Consider the following 22650-nt stretch of genomic DNA (forward strand, 5'->3'; position numbering starts at 1 on the left):
CTTTGTATGGGGCTTGGAGTTCTTTGAATGACCTTGTTTGGGGGACATGGCATTGCGCTCTGCGGGGATCAATGGACTGATCAGCAGACCAAGAAATCATAAGCTCTGGGTGTCCGATCCATTTTACTCACATAAACTGTGAGCCCGCAGTTGGCTGGCCCCGAGTCTGAGAGAAGTCTGAGCTCTGAAGCCAGGGGAGGCCGGAGGAACAGGAAGAGAGGCTGGTCTCGAGTGGTGGTCAGCCGACTCGGGCTATATGGGAGCCAGCATGCACCAGGTTTTATAAGACGGATGAGCTAAGAATGATCTTTACATTTTTAATTGGTTGGAAAAAAACCCCAAAGAATATTTTGTAGCACGTGAAAAGCATATGATGTTCAAACCTCAGTGTCCATTGATGCAGGCTTGTGGGAACCCAGCTGTGTCTGTGCCTGGCTGCTCCTTACAGCGGCCACAGGGCTCTCAGAGCTGAAGGTGTGTACCCTCCTGTTTCACAGAAAACACTTGCTGGTCCTGCTCTTGTGCTTTTGTGTGGGTATAGCCTGGTGGAGGGGACGATGCAGGTGAACTAGGAGGGAGCCTTCTGAATGTCTCCTGACGTGCTTCACAGGAACCAGCCTGTGTAATCCTCACAGCGGCCTCGAGAGTAAGAGCTGCACCTGCCAGAGGCTACCGGGTTAGAAAGAGGTGGTACTCGGACCCTCGCCCCGTTGGCAGTCTCAGAGCCCACCGAGAGCCAGGGCCTCTGGTGACAGTCCGGGGAAGGGGGCCGGTGCGGCACTGCGAAAGGTCAGGGGAGGGCAGAGGTGAAGGCGGCCACGGAGACGCTAAGACTCAGGTGCACAGGGCTGTGGAGGAAGAGCCTTCCAGGTGGCTGGTGTTTCAGGGAAAAGGCTCGGGGCTGGGCCAGTTGGGAGGTGCTGAAAAGGGGTGGGGAGTGTGGAGCCTGGTGGTCAGGACTCACCCCAGTGCAGGGCCAGTCCCAGCCCCTGCCCCGCACCACTGAAGGCCCTATAAGGCTGTGTGTTCTGGGCACATTGTTCAAGGGTAAGAACAGCCTTGCCTCTTTGGGAGGTTGTGAGGGTGTATAAGTGTAAAGTGTTCAGAAGGGCACCTGGCACTTGGTATGGCGGCTATCGCACTTACTCTTGTTAAGTTTGGGCTGTGACTGCAGGTCCGCACCAGTAGGGGCTTGTGCTCTGGCAGCCCCCGTAGAGAGTGTAGGATTGGAGCGGGGAGTCTGGAGGAATCGAGCTGATGTGGAAAGTTATTAATAGTTCTGGGGACCGCACAAGGCTCTGGAGAGAAAAGGGCAGAGTAGTAACAGAGGGGGCCAGGGAAGGCTTGGGGCCCACTCACGCCCAGGGATGTGCCCGATGTGTGTGATTCAGCCTCAGTACAACCTCCCAGGTCAGTGCTGTGTCCCCCCTTCACGTCAGGAGGCCAAGGCGTGGAGCATCGCCACGGCTGTGGAAGAATCTCAGAAGCACCTGAGACTTGCCTCAGGCACCCCCACTCCCAGCTGTCGGTGGTCACCTTTCTTGGTGGCCATATGTGCTGGGGTCCCTTGGTGCCACAGGGCCCCGCTGTGGGTTATCACCACTGTGGGGAGGCAAGGCCAGTGCCCCTGTCCTAGCCTAGACCACCAGGCAGTGAGTGGCTGGACAGGTTCCCTGGTGTGACAGGTCTGCCCAGAGCCAGTCCAGCAGACTGCTGGGGGTGCGCGAGCATCTTCATTCAGAGGGACCCAGGTTTCCCGGGTGGCTCACCCGTAAAGAATCTGCCTGCCAAGCAGGAGATGCAAGTTGGATCCCTGAGTGGGAAAGATCCCCTGGAGAAGGAAATGGCAACCTACTCCAGTATTCTTGCCTGGGAAACCCCATGGACAGAGGAGCCTGGCGGGCTGCAGTCCATGGGGTCCCAAAAGAGCAGGACACGGCCTGGTGACTAACCAACAAGGGGACCCGGGAGCTGAGGGGGTCAGTCTCGAGATGGAGAGTGCCCTCACTGTCTCGGGCACTCCTGGCACTGACCCTGACTTCCTCTGCAGCTTTTTTCCGGTGCAGGCCCTTGTCGTGGGAGCCTGGTGGGGAAGAGAGGCAGCTCTGTGCCAGGTATGGCCATGTGCAGAGGTACTGCCACTGGAGCTGGGGCCAGAGGCCCTGGAGTCAGAGGACAGAACTGAGTGTGAATCCTGCCGGCGCCCCTTCCCGTGTGATGGGGCGAGGGCGTGCTGGGGGCAGGGCAGCGGTGCCTCCACCTCTCAGCCCATCTGCTCACCTGCAGGAGGGGGAGTAATGGGCCCCACCTCACAGGCTGTGCTGAGAATTAGGCCCAGGGTTCAGCTCAGGCTCCCTCCCGGCCTTGTCCTTCCTCTGACACTCACCCCAAAGGGCCCAAAGCCTGCATCACACACTCCACAGAGCCCAGCCACTTACCCCAAATTTCCTGTAGATGCTTCGGGCTTTTAAAGAAAATCCAGCTATGGGAGGTGGGGGCAAAATAGATGAAGGGGATTAAGAGGTACAAACCTCCAGGTATAAAACAAGCCACAAAGAATGTAATATACACAGTAAAGAACACAGTCAATAATGTTATAACTTTGTATGGGGATAGGTGGTTACTGCACTTATCCTGGTGATTGTTTCATGATACACAGATTGCTATGCGGTACACCCAAAACTCTCATCACGCATGTCAACTCTATTTCCATTAAAAAAGAAAAAAAAAAAAATCCAGTCTTTACCTTTAAGCCAGAACAATGTAATTACTGATATTAACGTGGGTCTAAATCACTTTGCGCCTCATTTACTTCTGGTCTATTTCCCTCCCATCGTTACACTTTTCCTTTCCACCTGCTTGGAGGTGAGATGCTGTTTCTGAGTTCTGGGACTTCCCTCTTCCCTGGGGTTCCTCAGGATGTCCGGGGTTCCATCCGTCTTCCTGTCCCTTTGTGCGCTGCCTTTTTAACACGTTATTTACTTTTGGCCGCGCTGGGCCTTCACTGCTGCACAGGCTTTCTCTAGCTGTGGAGAGCGGGGGCTGCCCTCTAGTTGCAGCGCACAGGCTTCTCATCACAGCGGCTCCTCTTGTGGAGCCCGGGAGCTAGGGTGCGGCCTTGGTGATTGCAGCTTACGGCTCAGGATGAGCGATTGCGGCGCTTGGGCTCAGCTGCTCCCCAGCACGTGGCATCCACCTCTCACGGGCCTGGGGCGCGTACCTGCTCCCCTGCTGTCACTACTCCTACCTTGGATGTTTATCTGGACTCTGTGGTTAAGTCTGCTTACTGGTTACCCGTCTCTCTCCCTTCAAGCTCCATGAGTGTATCCTGGGCACCACGGTGACCTCAGGGTCTGGGGCAGAGAGCAGTGAAGACAAAGGGGAGAGGGTGGGTGGACGCTGGCAGCCCAGTCTGCAGGGAAGCACCCACCTGTCGGTCCCAGTGGAAGAGAGGCCTCCCGGGACCGCACACGGGTGCAGGGGCTCAGATGCCCATCCCCCAGTCCCAGAGACCCTCATAGCTGAAAAAAACAGAGTCAGGACAGCAGGCAGAGTAATGTAATGTACTAATGTTTTTAATACAGTCTGATCAGGTCAGTTCACGTCACAGGGTTGACCCGGGCTTGCTCCCGTGCGATACAACCACGGTGCATGATGTCCACCCTCGCTCGTTCTGCCTCCCTCCAACAGCACAGAGAGCCCCGCCCGCCCTGACCAGACTGGCATTTTTAAAATTTTGCATAAAACTATTTCTTCCATAGACTTCAAACAATCAACTAGCCAAGTTAATTATGGTACATCTAAACAAAGTTTTAATCCTAACCCTAAAGTGTGACTGCGGTTTACAAAGAGCTCTGTATCACCTGGGATAGCTTTCAGTAGCAATTCACTACGACTGGTCCTAAAAAATAATAATAATAATAATAATAATTAGAGAATTAAAACCCAACAGCAAGTTGAATGGTTAAAAAATCGCAGAAGAACTGGAATTTGGGGTTGGAGTGTCCTCAATGCTAAGCCTGTCCTAGTGGCAGAATGCTAGCCTTCAGGTAGGGCTCAGAGAAAGGGTGGGGGCCCTCCAGGTCAAATGTCAAGCTCAGAGGGGCTCTCAGAGGGCACTGCCCCCACGGTCCACGGGACGCTGCTGCGGGCTTCCAGCTTCCTTAAAAACAGTTGGGCATCAGCTTTGTGTAAGTGGGTAGAGACCCTACTGTGGCTTCTGTGGAGGGATATGAGAAGGGGGGATGAGGGGTCGGAGAAGGAGGGCAGGGGACTGGACTCTCCGAGGTCCCAGGACGCTGTCAGGTGTGGGGGTGGGGCTGGGGCCACTGAGAATGACGAGCACCGGGGGCTGCCCGTTGGAGAAACCGGCCCTGGCCTCCCCCGGGAAGCCCGCGTGTAGTGTTTTTTGCCCTCATCCCATACCGGGTCTTGCAGGTTATTTCTGCCGAGTATCAGATGAGAATCTATTTCTAAAGACCACTGGGGGATGGGTGGGGGGTGGGGGCGACAGGGCTGGAGCGGGGGTAGTTAAAAACGAATAAAAATCTTCTCAGCTACAGAACCCAAAGACACAACTTCCCTCCGCATTCACAGCATTTCCCAGCCGTCCCCAGCGGCTGTCTCCGCAGGGACGCAGCGTCTGTCTGGCTGCCTCACTTGCCCTCGGGCCCCAGGGGCTGCTGGTCGACCTCGGGGTCGACCAGAGACGAGGCGAATGCGGACTGAACGATCTGAAACCCGAAGGACTCGAGGAGAGACATGTTCTGCTGGGGAGAGAAAGGCGAGCCGAGGGCGGGGCCCAAGTCCCCCAGGGGGCCCCCGAGGGCGCGGACGTGCACCTTCTGGATGTGTTTGTTCAAGTAGGACTTGGAGCGGAAGAAGCTCCCGCACTCGGGGCAGGGGTACTTCTTCTCGCCGTCAGACTCCATTTTGTTTTTGGGGACCGCCATGTCGCAGGAGAAGGAGCCGTTGGTACTCTGTTTCTCGGGCGTCTTCAGGTCGCTGGCGTCCGAGAGGTCACCGTAGGAGTCGGAGCTCTCAATCGGATCCTGATGCGAGCATTTCTGGCCTTCTAGGAGGAAACAGAACACAGAGGGGCGGGTGAGGCCGGGCTCTGGGGACGCCCCCTTGGAGGGGGTCACCAGGGGCCAGCTCACAGACTCGTGGAAGGCAGCTGATGACCAGCCACCGCCCAGCAGAACCCACGGAAGTGCAGCGGGTCAGTCGGGGAGCCCGGCGTGCCTACGGGGGGGTGAGGCAGCAGGGCCTGGGGCCGCTGACCTCCGTCGCCGCGGACTCTCCACGCAGGCGCACTTGAACCGCTCACCGCCATCTTAGCCTGCTTCAAGGAATATGGAGAGGGGGCCTCCACTGTCTCCACCCGGAGAACTCAAGAGCCCAACTCCTAGGCGCCCTCTCAGGTGCCTCTGCGGGTAAAACAGCTGTGGTAATGATGCTGAACAGGTATGTCGGTGACCTCACCTCGGCACCAAACTGGCTGCGCCCTAGCAAGGCAGAACCAGAGCCGTGGGCTCCTCGACCCAGGCAGACCCCATCGACCGCTGAGGCTGAGCCGGTCCTTCTCCCGACGCTGCGAACACACGCCCTGCCCTCCGCGCCTCCGCCTGCCAGAAGCCTTCCGGGCCAACTGGTCAAAGCACAACAGCTTAGAAGGAACTGAACAACTCCATCGGCTGCTGTCCATACGCAGGGCCCGGGACAAGCCGGCCTTAGGACAGCCCTTGCTCATCTGCCCTGCCCGGCCCACACGGGCATCCTCCACCAAAAGCAGCTTCCTGTCTGGGTTCAGAGCGCCATGCCGGGAAGGGAGGTCTGTGATGGGAGTGTGGAGCATGCCAGCTCTGCCCTCTGCCAAGCCTGGGCATCACCCACAAGGCAACCACAACTTGAAATACCGCGGAACAACCGGAATCAACCAGTGGAGGTGGGGCCTAGGGAGCTCTACGCAAACCGAGTCGGAGTCAGCGCCATGCATCTCACAAACGCGGCCAGAGGCTCTCCGGAAAGGGCTGCCCACAGCAGCCAAAGGCCCCTGCCGAGGGGGAAGCCAGCCCTTGGCTCCCCCTGCCCACAGGCTCAAAGGAGAAGGAAGCGTTCAGCCGCAGCACCACGCCCTCCTGGAAGGGCCACAGGCAACGGACAGGCCCAGAGGCTCATCATGCAGGGCTCCTCTTCCTGCCTGGGCCGGGGGCGTCCCTCAGGGCTCTAGGTGTGGGGACTGGCCAGGAGCGAGGGGGGAGGGCTGGGGAAGAGGAGGCGGGGGCTGGATCTCGGCAGTGCCCTGCAGTGAGACCCCCACTGTGACTTCTGTCCTGGAGGCCACTGCCACTCGGATCTCGAGCCTCCTCCTCGAGGCGGCCAGCAAGTCGGCCGCCTTCCCGCCTCCCCACGCCCGGCCCAGCGCCCCCACAACACAGTCTGCGCAGAGAAGCAAAGTGCAGAGCAAGGGGTCGCTTGCCTTTGTTGCCATAGGTCCTGGCGCAGTGGAACGCTGCTCCCCCATTCGGGATGGGCTCCTGGTGCCTGGAGACCTGGGGAAGGGGAACACCGTGGTGGGTTTTAACATGGACCTTTAAGTAGGAGGCAGAGGAGAAACCTAAACAAGACAAAAGGAGATGAGATCCGCGGCCGGCACACAGACACCTCTCTCTGCTTCCCCCTCGCCTCTCCTCTGGCCGCGCGGGCTAGCACTTCTAACAGGGGCCCTCCTTGGCTCAAGAGCGCCGCAGCCACGGGAGCCACTGCCAGGCTCAGGAGGGCGGCGGCACCGTCCTGAGTCGGCGTCTCTGCAGAGCCTGCCCCGCAAGGCTGCGGTGGAGTCCGCCTGGAGGGAGGGTCTGAGATCCCACTCCTGCCGGGGCCAGAGGCCCGCTGCCTCCAGACCGCTCAGTGCCTCAAGGGGGCCAGTGGTCAGAGCGGATGGTTCACAGCCCCACACCAGCTGCGGGGACCTGACTAGAAACACAGTCAGGAAAACACAAGGGACTCCAGGGCAGCCGCGGGACTCCAGCTGCCTAACACGAAGGCAAACCATCTGCACAAGAGACTGGACGCAGGCAAAATGAAGTCCCAAAGAAGCGCCTCCGGAGTCCCCCTTTTCCTGATGGTCAGGACCAGCTCTATTCTGCTCATTTCTCACCTGCAGAGTGACTGGGTTTAGTGACTGTTTAGACCTTCTGAGGAACAATGAAAATGGGAAGTTGTCTTAAAAGGAGGGTTGCAGTCATCTCTCATTCACAGTGGTCTTCTTGGTTAGGTTTTGGAGGATCCATCAGGTTCACTTAAGGAAGAAGGAAGAGGGACAGTCCTTGTCTTTACTGGGGAGAGGCAACCCCGCCATCTGGGAGCTGCCCCACTCAGATGCTCCGAGGTCACTTTGGGCCTTGAGACGCTTCCGCAGCAGCAATGAGTCCTGGGAGATGGAACTGGCTGGACCAAAGGAACTCCACTTGGGGTGTCACGGGAAGGAGCTGTGACATCAAGTCCCCCTACAGCCAAGGATCCAGAAGTGCCTTCAGCAGGAACCAAAACTTTGCAAAAGACCCACGTGCAGTGCTAGTGCCTTGATGGTATCCCTTCAGTCCAGAGGCAGCTGACATATCCTTGGGTACTTCCATTTTCTCGTTAAATTGTAGCCACAGGGTAGCAGTGGGCCCACAACCAATGGGCCAGTGGCTGGAGAGTACAGTGAACGTGTGCACAAGACTTGGGTTTTTTTTTTAATGTTTATTTATTCTGTCTTCATTGTGGCTTGCGAGATCTTTAGTTGCAGCATGTGGGATCTAGTTCCCCAACCAGGAATCGAGCCCAGGGCCCGCCCCCCTGCATTGGGAGCATGAAGTTCTAGCCCCAGGGAAGTCCCTGAGACTAGTTTTAAAAATGCTTGGATTGGCCTGGCTTTCAAATGCTGCTGGAACTATTGTTCAGTAAAGGTCACCTTCAGCCAGTGACAGAGGCATGCCAGGCCCTGCATACTGTGTGTATCGTGCTGTGCTTCACAGCCACAGGTACAGCTGCTAAATGGCAGAGCCTGGACCCAGTCCGGGGACCACCACTAGGCAGACTGTCTAATGGTCCCTGCATCTTGGTCCTGGACCCAGAAACATCCCCGGGCTTTGTGCAACAGGCTCAGTTACCACCACTTAAATTCCTGCACTTTTCTGCCACATATGCATGCTAAGTTGCTTCAGTTGTGTCTGACTCTGTGACCCCCATGGACTGGTAGCCCACCAGCCTCTTCTGTCCATGGGATTCTCCAGGCGAGAATACTGGAATACTTGCCATGCCCTCCCCCAGAGGATTTTCCCAACCCAAGGATCAAACCCAGGTCTCCTGCACTGGCAGGCAGGTTTTTGTAGAATCTCATTTAACAAACGTGCTCCCGATGGTAGCAATTGTGGTTCTGGAGGGAAATGGGGGACACGGTGAACTGGGCTTCCTCTCCTGATGAAAATCCTCCGGGACAGGATGCTACTGTCCCGCCCTGCCTAGTAGAGCATGCTGTCCTGCGCTGTGACTGGGTGGTCTGCCTGCGGCCAAGCATGGGAACAGACTGGCTTCTGAGGGTCCCACAGGAATACTCCCTCGAGGGAGGTTGTGGTCAGAAGGAGCAGCGAAGGCCCACAGGATGGAGGACCTCAGCCCTGTGCCCTGGCAGGCAGCAGAAATATCAGACTTCTGCTGATATGATGACACCGCTTCAGCAGGCAGTCTGTGTCTCTTCATCCCTGTGGGGCCTCTGAAGTGGAGCGAACCACTCTCCTGGCACACCAGGACAGGGCCACGGCAGCCAAGAGGGACAGAAGAGGTGGGAAGGAGCCCCAGGAGCTATTATATCTACTCCTTGTGGGAAGAGCTGTGCTGGGGACACAGCAGATGCTCAATGAAAGCTCACTGCATTTTCCTGGAAAACAGTCTGGGGACCACGTGGCTGGGTCCCCTTGACTCTGCCCCAGCTGCTGACTGCTTACTATCTATAGCAAAGCCACGTGGTGGGTGGTAGGCAGCATCCACAGCTGCCACCTAGAGCCCAGAATTTAAACACACGGCAGCTCAGCAGCCAAGTTCTGGGTTGAAAGCTGAGTTTTCCACAAACACATCTTTGAAGCCAGACACATTTGGCCGGAATTCTAAACTCACCTGCTTGTCCATCACTGACTAACCAAGAACCAAAGAGGCCGCATGATACAAGGTTTGGGGTGATGGGGCTCGAGCACACCCGTGACACCCCCATCGCCGACGGGCTACCTTCCCACGCTCCAGGGGCAGAGAGTTTACTGCCACGAAGCCACTGGGCCTCTGCGGCATGTCCTTGGCTGGTGTGTGCACTTCCCACTCTGGAGGCAAACCCTCTGCTCACAGCTTCCACATTCGTGCGGGGGTCAGAGGCTGCTTTCTCTTGGTCCACACCTTGGTGGGGCCGCGCCCAGCTGAGCTGTGCTGGAGAGGGCTCTGAGCAGGTCTGTGTCCGCACGGCCCAGGAGATGGCACACCTGTTGTTGGTGACAATGTGTGTGCTCGCCTCTGGCTGGAGTGACGGCGTTCCCTACCCGTGGAGCAGTGACACGTGGGTGCAAATGTTGTCTCGGTCACGGTCAAAGGGAGACTCCCAACGTGCTCCCCCTCGTCCCAGGATACACGCACGTGTACACGGCCTACCACAGAAACTTCAGAAGAAGGGAGAGCATGGCAATTATTACACCAGGTCGTCCCCACCATTCAACTTGGCTGACTTCCTCAACTCGAACGTGAGGGAGCCGGCTTCTGCAGCCATCCGATTCCCCTGCTGGGACTCATCTCCTCTAAGATGGGACGGCCCATGTCCCGATGTGTCTCCAGCTCAAAGACGAGATCATCTGTCTCCAGCGTGGGATCTGCTCTCTCCCATTCTTCATGGGCAAGAGTCTTCTGTGTGGCTGCAAACAGGCAGATGGGTGAGTAGTTGAGCTGACTGCTCAAGGACTGCTGGGACTGCAGGCTATCAGAAGACACCTGGAAACCGACCTGATCCAGCCTCACCTGTTGATCGGCGGGCTGACCCTCCGCTTGGTCCATCGCAGACAGAAGGATATCCACCTAATTCCTGCGGCAGCACCTGCGTCACAGCTTTGACAGGTCAGCCCAGAGCTCCCTGTGATCTGATTCCAGGGTCTCCATGTCCCAGTGGCCCGTCCTCTTCCTGGAAAAACTGCCTTCCTCTTCCTCTTTGTGGGGGGAAAGGAATTTCTGCCCAAGGAATGAGTCTAAGGTAGAACCCTGCTTCTTCTCTTCTGACGAAGACCAAGACTGTCTTCCTTCTGAGGACCCAGGGTGGTTTGGACTTCTCTCTTCTTAGAGGAATAGGACTTCTGCTCTGACGCTGGGACCCGAAGCTGCTTTGCTTACAGTCCAGATCCAGGGGCTTTTCTGAGGGAAGGAGGGCTCTGGTTCTACTCTACCAGCACCCCCACCCACCGGAGCCACGTGGCCTGTGGCCGCCGCCCAGTCCTCTTCACCAGCGCAGGGCAAACACAGCCTGACTTTCAGCAGTTGCTGGCTCTGCCACACCAGCTGTCTCCTGACTGGGTTAGCATTCCCTCCTGCTCCCCGCTGCTCTCAGCTCTTCTTTCCTCCTGAGCAGGGTCCCCAGGGGCTGTGGCCCTGGGCCCCCACCCCATCTCCCTGCCTCTGTAATCCAGGCTTCATTTCAGTCTCCTCACTGGCATCCTCCTCCGCGTGCACCGGTTTCCCACCTCTGGTCTCCGATGCCGACTCTGAGGCTGAGAACGTCAACTCTGAAACCCTGACAGAGTGCCTGCTGGCAGCACAGTGCAGCGGGCCTGAGCCATCAGGGGCGTGAAGAGGAAGCCAGACAAGGAACCGTCTCCTCCCGGAGCCGGGCAGCCCCGCTGCCCTCTACGGACATGCAGAAAATAGGACGGATGCCTCCGCAGCTTTTCTGACCACCTCCCAACCTGCCCGCTTCCACAGCACTTCCTGGTGGTACACACATCGGCATCCGGCAACCTTCAAGGCAAACCCCAAGTGCGCAGTCCTGGTGGGGGGTGGACCCAGCCCAGGGCAGCAGGAACACCTGGCTACTCTGCAGGCACCCTCCACAGGATTCAGAGACCCCGGCCAAGGACCGCAGGGGTGCTGTGCCTGGTCCAGACCAGAGTGTCGGAGAGCTTTGTGTCTCCCGACACGGCGACAAAGGAGGGCCTCCCGAGTGTGCTGTGGCTTGCAGGGCCCAGAGAACGGTCACCCGCCCCGTCTCCCGGGATCCTCACAACAGCCCTGTGATGTGGGCAAAGGGGTGTTCTCAACCCCTTGTAGAGATGAAGAGACTGAGCCTTAGACACAGGGGAAGGGAGAGTTCAAGGTCGTACAGGAAGGTGAGGTGGGAGGGGCCGGCGAAACCCAGGGTCCCCCGCCTCCTGGCTCAGTGGTCAGCCCGTGAAGCCACACATAGGACTTCCAGGAGCACTGGAACCAGCGCGTCCCAGGAAACAGGACTCGCAGCCCTGTCCCCCGCTCCCAGCCAAGCCAAGCGCACCATGCAGAAGCTGCCTCACGCACGCCGGACAGCCGCGCCGACTCCGTCAGCAGACACGGCACAGCCTCCTCCTCAGACAACACGAGCCTCAGCCCTTCCGGCAGCCGGCAGGCCCGGCAGAGGCGACTTCACCCAACACGACAGTCAGACGCCAGCCAGGCCGACCTTGGCCGCGAGCACGCTGCCCTGCTCCGAGCACCTGCCATGTTCTGCCCTCGTCAAGGCCACAGTCTGCCCGGGTCTGGATTTTTATGCTAGAAAGTTCCGGCCCTTGTTTACCTACGGACTTGAGCTCTTTACCTGGCTGCTGACTTTCACCCGTATGCCTGTGACTCAGCCGGCACGGCTCTCGGGTCAGTCTCTCTCTCTCCTACCTCTCGGGGGTCTCACAACTGCCACCGACCTCAGTGGTTCAGCGCATCCATCCTGCCCCCGGGGCAGCAGGTGCGTCATGGGCCTCAAGCCTGGGAAACACCTCTCTCCTGTCCCCGCCTGCTGACCTCCTGGGAGCTCCCACTCCAAGCTCCCCAAGTTGACGGGAAAGGAAAGGGCAACACACAGCTAGCTGAGGGTGAGGTGTTCACCGCTCAGTGGGGTGGGCGGGAAGGGTGGCTGTGCAGAGTGGGGCCTGAGGCGGGGCGCAGGCCCGCCCCCCGACGTGAGGAAACAGCAGGGCGATTACCTCGGTTACAGATACTGCAGAAGTTGCTGGGCCCCTCGCTGTGCTTCTTCAGGTGGTCTGCCATGTACGCCGCCCGCAAGTACTTCCCGCATACCTGGCAGGGCACCTTGTCTTCGTGGCAGGCCAGGTGGGAGCGCAGGCGGTCTCGGGTGGCGAAAGAAGCATTGCAGGTCTGAGGGCAGAAAGGAGAACGGGGTGAGGTAAAAGCTGGCCCCACACCTGACTCCCCGTTGAGCACACCGTGCCACAAAGCATTTCCAACCAACACAGGAACTCCCTGTACAAAGAGAATTCGGCAGGTGGCCCAGGCTTCCTGCCCAGATGCCGAGCAAGCCGCTCCTGCTCCCCACAGTCTTCCCCGCAGGACCCCTGAGCTGGGATCACTGGTTCCCACTGGCCCCCGACACGCCCGGTTCATGGCAGGCTGAGTTCTGCAAAACGAAGAGCTAGGCACTTTTCATTCTTGAACATTTAAGAACTGACTTTAGTTGCCCTGGCTGTAAGTGAATTTACAGAAGAGCTGCTGGCATGTAAATAGAGCAGTCTTCACCTTCTCCACCCTGGGTTTCCCCTGGTTGCCTCACACGAAGAATTCCATTTACTCACTATTTATTCAAAAGTGACAGTTGCGGCCACGGGGAAATGGGAAGGAAAGGCAGGGTAGAACAGAAATTACTCTTCATAACATTCGCGTGCATTTGCATTGAAAAAGCAGCCCATGAAAGGACAGCATCAACTGCGCGAATGTGAAAATTAGCAGAGACCGAGAGGCTCCTGGGGGGCATCTGGAGAATTCCCAGGACTGGTGCCAACCGGGACAGCACCGCCTGCGCCGGCCAAGTGCCCCTTGTGCCGGGCAGGCCCAGGCTCCGCCTTCATAGGTACTAGTGACGGACAGTACCTCACGGTGGCCCTCGAGCCTGGCTGTGCCCTGACCCCGCCAGCTGGGAGCTGCACTCAGCTCCCCAGGTCCCTCGACTCAGTCTCAGTCCCGGATCTACCCGCAGCGTTCCGCCCAAGCCGGGGCCTGCACAGAGCCCTAGAGGTCACAGAATGTCGGGAAAGCCCTGAGGGTTCAATCTGATGACCTTCAAACTATTTTGGTTCCATGCATATGTCTCAGCTTTGAGTCAAGGTTGACTTCATTTCTTTTCTCCCTATGTGTGTGTTTACTGTTTTAGAACCATAAGAGAAAGCAACATTCACCTTTAAGGTCATCACAGACAGAACATTAACTCACTGAAGACGGGCCACCCCCATCAACTGGCTAGAATGGAGGTGCTCCCACAGTCTCCGTTGAACAGAAACAGATCCTGAGACCCCCGAGGCCTTAAGGTAAGCGTCTGAACACTGTCTCCACGTACAGCGTTTATCTGTTGCTTCACTATACAATCAAAGCGAGAAACAAACGTGTGAGATGCTGTGGAGATAGAAGACGCCGAGGTGGCCACCCCGGCCCCAGATGTGTGTGTCAGGACCGCCTCTGTTCTTCTTGGCCGTTATGTCTTGAACAAATGTCACAGATGTGAATAGAACAAGTTACGCTAATAAAATACAGCTTACCCTTGAACAGTTTTCAAGGGTTTGAACTGCAAGGGTCCGTTTACATGCAGGTTTTTTCACTAGTAAATACTGTGATAGGTGGTACAGCGCCTATAATCAGCCGAACCCAAGGAAGAGGAGCCTGGACAAGGAGGAATCACAGGGACAGGAGGCCGACTGCTAAGTTGTGCGTGTGTATCTGAGCCCGAGTCAGCGCTCTCACCTTCACGTTGTTCCAGGGTCAACTGTACTGCTTTCACCTACTTCACATGTTGAGTTGATTCATTTGACAAATGAGGGGCTAAGTTCTGAGAGCGACCTGCACAAAGCAGAGGGCTCAGCTACTGCTGGGCCAGGGCCCTCCCCTCCGTGGTCAGCCTGGGGTGTTCCCACCCTCCGCGACCCACAGGCAGGCAGGCAGAGGTCCTGCGAGGACCTGGGGCAGCTGGACTGAGAGCCGGCCCGAGCCCATGCTCTGACCACCTCCAGCCTCAGCAGAGGTGTCTTCTGGTGAAAGGTGTTGGTAGTTTTTATCAGTGCCCTTGGGGGCCAGGCTGTCCTGACAGAGGTGACAGGATTTGTGCAGGGAAACTTGGGCACTCACATGACTCAGAAAGCATCATGGGTGTCTGGTCTCATGGCCTCAGTTGGGGGAAACAGAATTCTTCCCTCACCCAGCCCACCAGACTGTAAACCAGGATAAGGGGCGCTGTGGACACCTCAGGGAGAAGGGATGAGAGCTGGCTCTGCTAGACAAGTGACCGCGGACCACCCATCCCGTGACGAGGCGCAGTGTAATCTACACCACGCAACACAACTCAAGAAAGGAAGCAACCACGGACCAGGTGTAAGAAAACGCAGCTGAAAACGCACACTGAGGATTCCACCTTCCGTGCTCTCTGGAAGAGGGTGCCGCCAGAGGGAGGTGAGGGAGAAGCCTCGTTGCCAACTTTCTTTTGGGACGTATCCTTATAAACACTACCTGTCACGCTTTGCTAACAAAAGATAATGGACAACCAAACCTCAATTATCCGCAAGTGGATTATCCGTCTAGGGGATTCGCTAAGCAAAACTGAAATCGCAGACCAGGCTGAGGTTCCCCACCCCGTCCTCCACTGATTATCTCTCAAGGGATGAGAGCTAACTTGAGCCTGAGTAAGCATCATTAGGAGTGTAAATCTGCTACTTGGAAAAAGAAAATGTGAAAACGTTTCCTGTGTTACAAAGCCACGCTGGAATGGTGGTTGGCTTCTCTATGCCAGCACTGACCCTCTGGCCGGAGAACCAGAGGTTTTCTGGAGGAACTGAGAAAGTGCCCAAGTCCAGGCCTGCCAGAAGTTCACACAACAGCGAGCATAAAGGGCCTGGCTACTTGACTCAGGAAAAGAAGCAGAAAGGCTGAGAGAGATGGATCTCAAAGACGGGGTGCCCAGAACTTCCAGGCTGGGGCCACTCAAGACAGAGGCAGCCCCTGTCCTAGGGGCAGAAGGCAGGGCACCATGCCAGGATCAGGACCCCGGCCCGGTGGTGCTGGGACGGCCGCCTGGCCCCAGCCCCGCGTGCAGGCAGCCTGCTGTTGCCAGCGGTACACCGGCCAGGGCCCCCCAGCCTGAGTCCCCTCTGGTCGTCACCACTCAACCCACAGCCCCAGCCAGGCTCCCTCCCCGCCCTACCAGTTTCTCCCCATCCCAGACTTCCAAAAGTCCCAGACTCCCAAGGGTTGAGCAGTTTGGGAATGGGGCCCAAGTGGTAGCAGGGACACCGGGGCACACCCTATGCCGGTGGCCTTCGAGTCTGGCAGCCTCGGGGTAGAAGTCTTAAGGGCAACGTGTGGGGGCCCAGCAGGCCCCCTTCTGGAGGATGTCAGTTCCTTTATTCCCACCTCAGTTCCTAATGAGTTATCCCTCCAGCCCAAACCCCACCCCCGACCAGCCCCTGAGAAGTGGGGCCACGGGGAGCAGCAGGAGAGGTCTGAGCTGTTCCAGCCTCTCGGTGTCAGGTTGAACTCCCTGTGGGGGGAAGGTCCAGCCCACAGCACGTGCAGATGAGCAGTGCTGGGGCATCATGAAACCCCAGGGAAACTGGTGTGTCACCGCCAGGCTGAGCCTCCAATGCCCCTGCATTCGGAGGACCTTTGCCCTCAGGCTGAGGTATCAGTCCCCGTAACCGCTGCCTCTCTGGCACCAGGAAGGCCGAGAGGTATGGCCGTGCCCAGCCCTGCCAGGGGCCCCAGGAACCAACTCCCAGCGAGCCGTCTCTTCACCTCCGATGCTTTCAGCACACACACCATGCAAAACAGACTCCCCTGCCCTGTTTAACCCAGCCCCGGCACACCTGGCTGGCCAGCCTAAGCCTAAGGGGCAGCACATCTTCACCTGCCAGGTCACCGTCAGGGGGGTTCTGGCTGTGGGGCTGGAGGCGGGACCACGGCCCTGTGAGCGTGTGTGTGTCGGAGGGCAGGGCAGGGCAGGCACGTACACCAAGAGACCGTGAGGTCAGCGTTATGACACAGACCAAAGACAAAACACACAAAGCCTCAAATGTTAGAATGAAAACTTTTATCATCACTCCTATTATTCCCACAGAGCCCAAGGGGGCTAAAGGACACACCACTGGGATCCAAGGGGGAGGGTCTACAACTGCTTTATCAGCCCCCAAAGCCATGTATCAGGATGACCCAAGGTAAAGCTACTGGTTAGTCTAGTTCCTGAGCAGACCTGCTAATGAATGACACTCAAAACCACAACCGTCTAATTCACGAGCCAGCAAGGAAAGCAGGACCTGTGTGAGTGGAAGGGAAGCAGGCAGCTCGGGCTGGCCAGCAGGAGGAGGACTCACTCCCAGGGTAGGAGGAGAGGAGGCCAGGCCCCCTTCCAGAAACCCCAGGCTTCAGGGAGGTGCTATCAGGGGAGGGGAGGCACTGGCCTCCAGGCAGGGGCAGACACCCAGGGTACCATCAGCTAAAGGGGGGAAGCAAGGCCCGAAAGCCCTGAAAGAAACACGGAGACCACGGCGGGCCCAGGAAGGAGCTCCCTGCAGCCCCCACATGGGGGTCCCTGAGCTGGGGAAGAGCCCGAGTACCCAGGAGGAGCTGGGCACAGTGGACAGGTCTCTCCCAGGAGCAGGAGGTCCAGCCCGCTGCCCCCACCACAGAAGACCTTCTCAGGAGGCCCGGCTAGCCTACAGGCCATTGGGTAAAGGCCCGGCCACCCTCAGAGGCCGTCCAGCCCTGCCTCAGATATCCTGGGGGGGCTGGGCAGAAGAGAGCGTTGCTGGAGGGTGCCGGGCCCAGGTTTTCAAGGGCTGGGAAGGATTTTTTTAGAGAAAGGGAAAAGGCGGTGTCAGGAACCGAATGGGACGACCTCCACAAAGCAGGCTGGGCAAAGTCCCATGATGGCAGGTCGCTAGGAAGAGATTCCAGGGGCGGCAGGCCGCTGCTGCTCCCAACCCACACCTGGAAAAAGGGCAGAGAGTGCAGGTTACCCCCCCAGGCCACCGGGCACGCCCCCACTGCCCGCTGGGCACCTCCTGCTCTGCTGGGCTGCTCAGCACACTACCTGGGCGTCAGAACGTGCTCCGTAGCGGAGAGTCAGAGAGAGAGGAGGCAGCGAGCGCACATGCATCCTGGCAGGCCTGCAGGAGCGCCGCCATGCCTGGCCCCCTGGGGCTCCCCGTCCCTCCTGCAGCACGTCCAGCCCTCCCTGTCGGTCTCCCCGGAGCACTCCCTCCTTGCCACCAACAGGATAAAGAGAAGCAGGTCACCCCACAACTGTCTCTCGCCTGAGATGGTGAGAACTCGGCCCAGGAAAGGGAAGATGACCAAGGAAAAGAGAGAGTCGTGTTTTCCCCCCACACAGGACTGCTCAATGGCCAGGAGAGGAAGCTTGGTTTTCTGGGCACCACAGGGCACCCAGATACCATTCAGGCAGACACACCAAGGGTGAGAATCTGGCTCAGTCTCCCCTACCTACTGCTACACAAAGAGCTCTCCAGGACAGGAAGCCACCTCGCTCTCCAGTTCTCAGAAGCCCTTGGCTGCGCGCACACGTGGCTTGGGACAGGTTAAGCAGGTGCCGGTGCAGAGGTGAGAGCACCAGCGCCCTGCCTCCTTGCCACCACCCCCACCGCGAGGTGCCTGAGCCGAGGGGACCCAGATGGAGCGCCAAGCCGGGTCAGGCTGCCAGGCACACAGAGGAAGCGGTGCGGGCCGGGCCACCAGGAGCCCTTCCGAAACCACTTCTGCCCACGGTGGCCCCTGCGAACCGCCGGGAACCAAAGTCGGACGCGGTGGGCTGCCAGTACCCCAGGACGACACGTGTGCCCTGCGGCCCACCATCCAAGGAACTGGCAGACGCCAGGAGAGGACAGCCAAGCAGCAGAGCGAAGACAGAGACGGGTGGGAACCAGGACCCAGCAACCAGAAGGGAGGGGACATCAGCAGTTGGGGGGAGGGGGCAGGGGAGAACAAAGGAGGAGAGCAGACGAGGGGGAGGGGGGCAGGGGGAGGGGGCAGAGGGAGGTGTGCACAGCGGCGGTCAGCCGGCAGGCCCGCTCAGACGCCAGCGGGCTCGTGCTCCCTCTCTGCCCCGGCCTGGCCCCTACCTGACACTTGTGAGGCCGCTCAGAAGTGTGCACCTGCTTGATATGTCCGTTCAAGTGATCAGGCCTGGAAAAGAGAGACCAAGAGAGACTTTAGAACAAGACCTCCAGAGAACAGGGGCTGCAAGCTTGGCCAGACCTCCCCCTCTACCCCTGCACGACAAAGGAAAGTCAGCTCGCAGCCCTGGCTCCTGAGGCCCAGGCCTCTGTGGCCCGGTTTTCTCTAGAGGGGGAAGGGAATGAGCTGAGCATTTGTCTCTGACCTTGTCTGCCCGCCCCCACCCCCAGACACTCCGTGATTTCTAGGTCCCAAGGACAGGGCTTTAGAAAGAGACCAGGCTGCCTTGCTGCAGCCTTTCCGGGAGGGGCTGTGTGTGCTTCATTGTCCGGACTAAAGCCCCTTAGAAACTCCATGTTCCCCTCCCCCAGCCTCTCCCGCCACAGCAGCCAATGAATGCCACCCGGATGGAATTCAGTCCCCAGAGGCCAAGGAATGGAGCCCTAAGTCCCCAGCTGGGCTGGTAAACCAGATGCCCGACAGAGCAGGTGGGCAGGGGCTGCCTGACCGGTATGACTGGTTCCTGCTTGGGGCCCCTCTGAGGGAGTTCTCTGCATGGCGGTGTTCAGACACACAAGGCCCTCAGAGCCCAGGCAAGCTAAAACCAGCCTTTTATTCTGAATATCCTCTTAAGAGGAAAAACAACCCTCTGCTGGCAGACAAGTCTGCAAGTTCCTTATCAGTCTCAGTAAAAAAGTCGATCTAAAAAGACATCCTGCCCTTCTTCCCCCTCCGTCCAGTGCACATAAAGGGGATCTGTGGGTTCAGGTAGGCTCTGGAACCACCAGGTCAGAGCATATCAAAGATCTCGCTGTTCAGAAGACTCTGGGTGCCCAACTCCGTGCCCCGTGATTCCGGGGTCTCCTGGCCCAGGACCGCCAGTGGTGGGGGTGGGGTCCTACGCCGTCCCAGAGGCACTTGTTTCAGTCCCTCCCCCGGCAGCCAGGCAGCCATTCAAGCGGGGAAAGTCGCTGGAGGAGCCCGGCCTCCCGCCCCCAGAGGGGGCCCCTCGCCTGGTGCCGGAAACACAAAGGGAGCCCAGGGAGAAGAATGGTGAGGCCCGGCGGCTGTGGCCACAGCCGGCCCCTTCCCACAAGGCCCCGAGGAAGAGCAGCAGGGCCCGCCTAGTGCCAGAGAACGTCCCCCGAGGCAAGAGAAAGCGGGTCGTGACCACACCATCTCAAAAGTCAGCATCGTTAAAACCCTCTGCCCAAACCTGATGTGGCCCCACAAGGCCAAGTGAATCCCCAGATGCTGGCGAGGAGCTGGCTGTTCCAGGAGGGGGGCTAGGACAAGTCATGGGGGGTGGGGGTGCGCCGTTCCTCACCTGGAGAAGCCTTTCCCACAGCTCTGGCAGATGTAGGGCTTGCCCACGGACCCGTCGTGGGAGCGCACGTGGTAGGACATGCGATCTTTCCTCTTGAACCGCAGCCCACACACGGGGCAGGAGTAGGGCTTCTCCCCCGAGTGGGAAAGCTTGTGCCGGTTGAGATGGTACACATCACGGAAGATCTTGCCGCAGATCTCGCATGCCACCTGCTTCCTGGTCCGGCTCCTCTTTCGAGGGCCGTCAGGGTCCTCAGAGATGGGCAGCCCGTTCTCACCCAGCCTCGGAGGAGGAAGGTCGATGTAGCCCAGCTGGAGGCTGGTGACCCCATGCTGGGCCTCGTGCTGCCGGAGCCGGTTGGCATCAGTGAACACCTTCCCACACAGGCCGCACGGAAGGATGCCTGCCTCCCTTAGGCCCCCCGGGGACCCGAACATTGAGTCCAGCAGGTTGGCCTTCCTTGGGCGGCCCCTGCCTCGCTTGCCAGTCAGGGGAGGAGCACTGGATGCCACATTGGGGAAAGGTGAGGTCAGCAGCTGGGGGGACAGGGGTCCGGCCACCATGGGCAAGCGGTCCACCCCAGGTAACACAGGCAGGGAGGCCTGGCTCGCAATGGCTGCACCAGCTGCCCGCGCTGCCTCCTCCTCGGGCTGCATGCTGCCTGCGATGCCATTGCTGTTGGCAGCTAAGGCTGCCCCGTTGGTCATGTCCAAAGGGAAACCCAAGTCCGAGGTCCCGGGGGGCCGAAAGAGCATGATGTCGGCCCGGGCAGGGGGCACCAGGATCTGCACATTGGACTGTTTGATGACTTCCTGGCAGATCTCAATGACCGACCTCATCAGCAGAAACTTGGCGGCGGTCATAAGCTCAGGAAAGCTCTCCAGGCGAACCACGATGCGGGAGGTGTAGGCGAAGTCCAGTATGTCCCCAAACACCTTAGAGCTGATGGTGTGCATCTCCAGCTCCCGGCTGCCCCCAGCCCCGCCGCCCGGGGCCGCCGCCGCGCCCCCCACGTCAGCGGGGCCCCCGTCCGCAGCTCCGCCGTCGCCCAACTGGGCGCTGAACACCGACTCAAAGTACTCGCTGCAGGCGGCCAGCACCGCGCGGTGCGCTGGGAAGCTCTCGTCGCCCACCCGCAGGAGCACGTCGCAGAAGCGCCCGCCGTTTTTGCGCTGCTGGTTCAGGTTGTGCAGCATCTCCGTGCTGTGCCTGCTCACCTGGTAGGTGTAGCAGCCCGACGGGCCGCAGGAAGCGTCGTTCACTCGCTCCATGGCCGCCGCCCCCTCCCCACAAGCCGGGCCGCCGCACTCACCCGCCCCACTCCCTTCCCCTAGGCAGCGAGAAGCGGGGCGCAGCGAACGTGTCTATACTCCCCACACGTGCCGGCCCGGGGCTCTGTAATCTCGCAGGTGCGCCGAGCGCACACGCCCCCTGCCCGGATCGGACTGTCTAGACGGCAGGACGCACCACCGCCCACATAGCTGCCCCCACCCCTGCCAGATCGTGCACTCTTCTCTCGTCTCCGCCCGCCCGCCTCCCCTTCTCTTTCTACCTCCGGGGGGGTACGCGAGCAAAGAGGTGCGCCCCTCCCGCAAACACGCCTGCCACCTCCCCTCCCGCCCGCCAGGCGGCGCCGGCGCGCAGCCAAGAGGGCGCGCGCGCGCGGGGAGGAGGAGGGGGGGGTCTGTCGCGCAGGCGCGCGCGCGCGCGCGCCGCGGTTTTTCCCGGGCCCGCTGGGGGCGCGCGCTGCGTCCCCTGCAAAGCGCGAGCCGGGGCGGGGGCGCCGGAGCGGAGGAAACAAAAGGCTAAGGCGGCGGCGGCGCCGGGGCGCGCACCAGGGCGGCAGCGCGGGCCGGATCCCGGAGCCTGGCGGGCGGAGTCGGCAGCGAAGGCTGGAGCGGGCGGGCAGCGGCGGCGGCAGGGCGGGCCCTTTCCCGGGCTGAGCGAAGACGGCGGCTGAGCGACTGCGTTGCGGCCCCGGGCTCCGTGTGTTCGGAGCGGAGGAAAGATGGCAGCGGCTGCACTTCCTCTTGCACTTTCACCCCTGGGGGGAGGAGAAGGAGGGGGCGATACCAACAACACCCCCCCCCTCGCTTGCAGAAAAAAAAAAAGAAACGGCGAGCTCGGCGTGGGGGGCCCTCGGTGCCCCCGGCCCTGCACGTGCGCACCCGGATCCCTGGCCCGGACCTCCCCGCGCTGCAAACTTTCCACTTTCTTTGTGCCGAGCGCCCCCCCCCCCCTCACTCAGCCGAGGATGCACGTCCCCCCTTCCCTATTTATACACCCCCCCTCGCAGCTCCGCTCCCCCCCGCTTCCTGCCCCCCCCTCCCCAGTCCCCTGCTCCGCCAATGCTAGCGCAGATTGAGCCCCCGTCCGGCCCCCGCCTCCCCACCCCGCCCACGGGGCCGGGGGCTGCAGTCTCACCCCTCCCGGACCAATGCAAACGAAGCGCCTAGCCAGCAAACCAGCTCCCACTGCCCCTCCCTCCCCGCCAAGAGTGGCGGCTAGCGGACAGGGCCGGGGGAGGGGGGAGACCAAGGGGGTGCAGATCCGGGCCCCCCAGCCTGCCGTGTGCGCCCGTAAGTCCAGCGGGCGTCGGCTACGCTTCGGCACCCCCCTTTGATGCGCGAAATCCCCAGAAGTCGCTTGCGACCGCCTCCCCCACTCCCAAACCCAGAGAGGGCCAGGGTCCTCGCTGGGGGCAGGCCGAACCGCCGGAGCTCCTTCTGGACCCCGCGCACTGACTGAGCCGAAGGGGCTTCGAGCCCGGGAAAGCTGGGGATACGAGGCCATCGTCCATCCTCTCCCCCAAACCGCCACACGCCAAGCTTTGTGCCCTAGGGAGTGGAAAGTCACCAGTTTTGGGAGGCGACAACAGAGGCAAG

The 22650-nt window shown here is 59.7% G+C and overlaps 1 protein-coding gene and 1 non-coding gene across 7 annotated transcripts; one reads left to right on the forward strand and one right to left on the reverse strand.

Annotated features, from left to right (window-relative positions):
- Positions 1–3554: 3554 nt before the first annotated feature.
- Positions 3555–21775, reverse strand: PATZ1 (POZ/BTB and AT hook containing zinc finger 1). Of its 6 annotated transcripts, none has more exons than XM_005218161.5 (5): positions 19766–21775; positions 18384–18447; positions 12240–12411; positions 6482–6554; positions 3555–5074 (listed from the first exon to the last, which is right to left on the reverse strand). In XM_005218161.5, the coding sequence occupies exons 1-5, from the start codon at positions 21034–21036 to the stop codon at positions 5041–5043; spliced, it is 1614 nt and encodes a 537-aa protein (XP_005218218.1). In that variant the 5' UTR covers positions 21037–21775; the 3' UTR covers positions 3555–5040. The 6 variants fall into 6 exon arrangements, with proteins under 6 accessions (XP_005218218.1, XP_015331072.1, NP_001178126.1 ...); XM_015475586.3 differs by having other exon boundaries at positions 3555–5071; positions 6482–6619; NM_001191197.3 differs by having other exon boundaries at positions 6482–6619; positions 19766–21036.
- MIR11976-1 (microRNA mir-11976-1) lies at positions 21533–21595 on the forward strand. Its single transcript, NR_162251.1, has one exon. It is a non-coding gene; the product is annotated as a microRNA mir-11976-1 (primary transcript).
- Positions 21776–22650: the final 875 nt, after the last annotated feature.

Source organism: Bos taurus, chromosome 17, assembly GCF_002263795.3.
Source record: "Bos taurus isolate L1 Dominette 01449 registration number 42190680 breed Hereford chromosome 17, ARS-UCD2.0, whole genome shotgun sequence".
Lineage (NCBI taxonomy): Eukaryota > Metazoa > Chordata > Mammalia > Artiodactyla > Bovidae > Bos > Bos taurus.

Coding starts and splice junctions, on each gene's coding strand:
- PATZ1 (NM_001191197.3), bottom strand. CDS start 21,036: ATGGAGCGAGTGAACGACGCTTCCTGCGGCCCGTCGGGCTGCTACACC. Junction 6,620..12,239: donor CTGCAGTATCTGTAACCGAG/GTAATCGCCCTG, acceptor TGTCTTGTTTAG/GTTTCTCCTCTGCCTCCTAC. Junction 5,075..6,481: donor CAGGACCTATGGCAACAAAG/GCAAGCGACCCC, acceptor GTTTCCTCCTAG/AAGGCCAGAAATGCTCGCAT.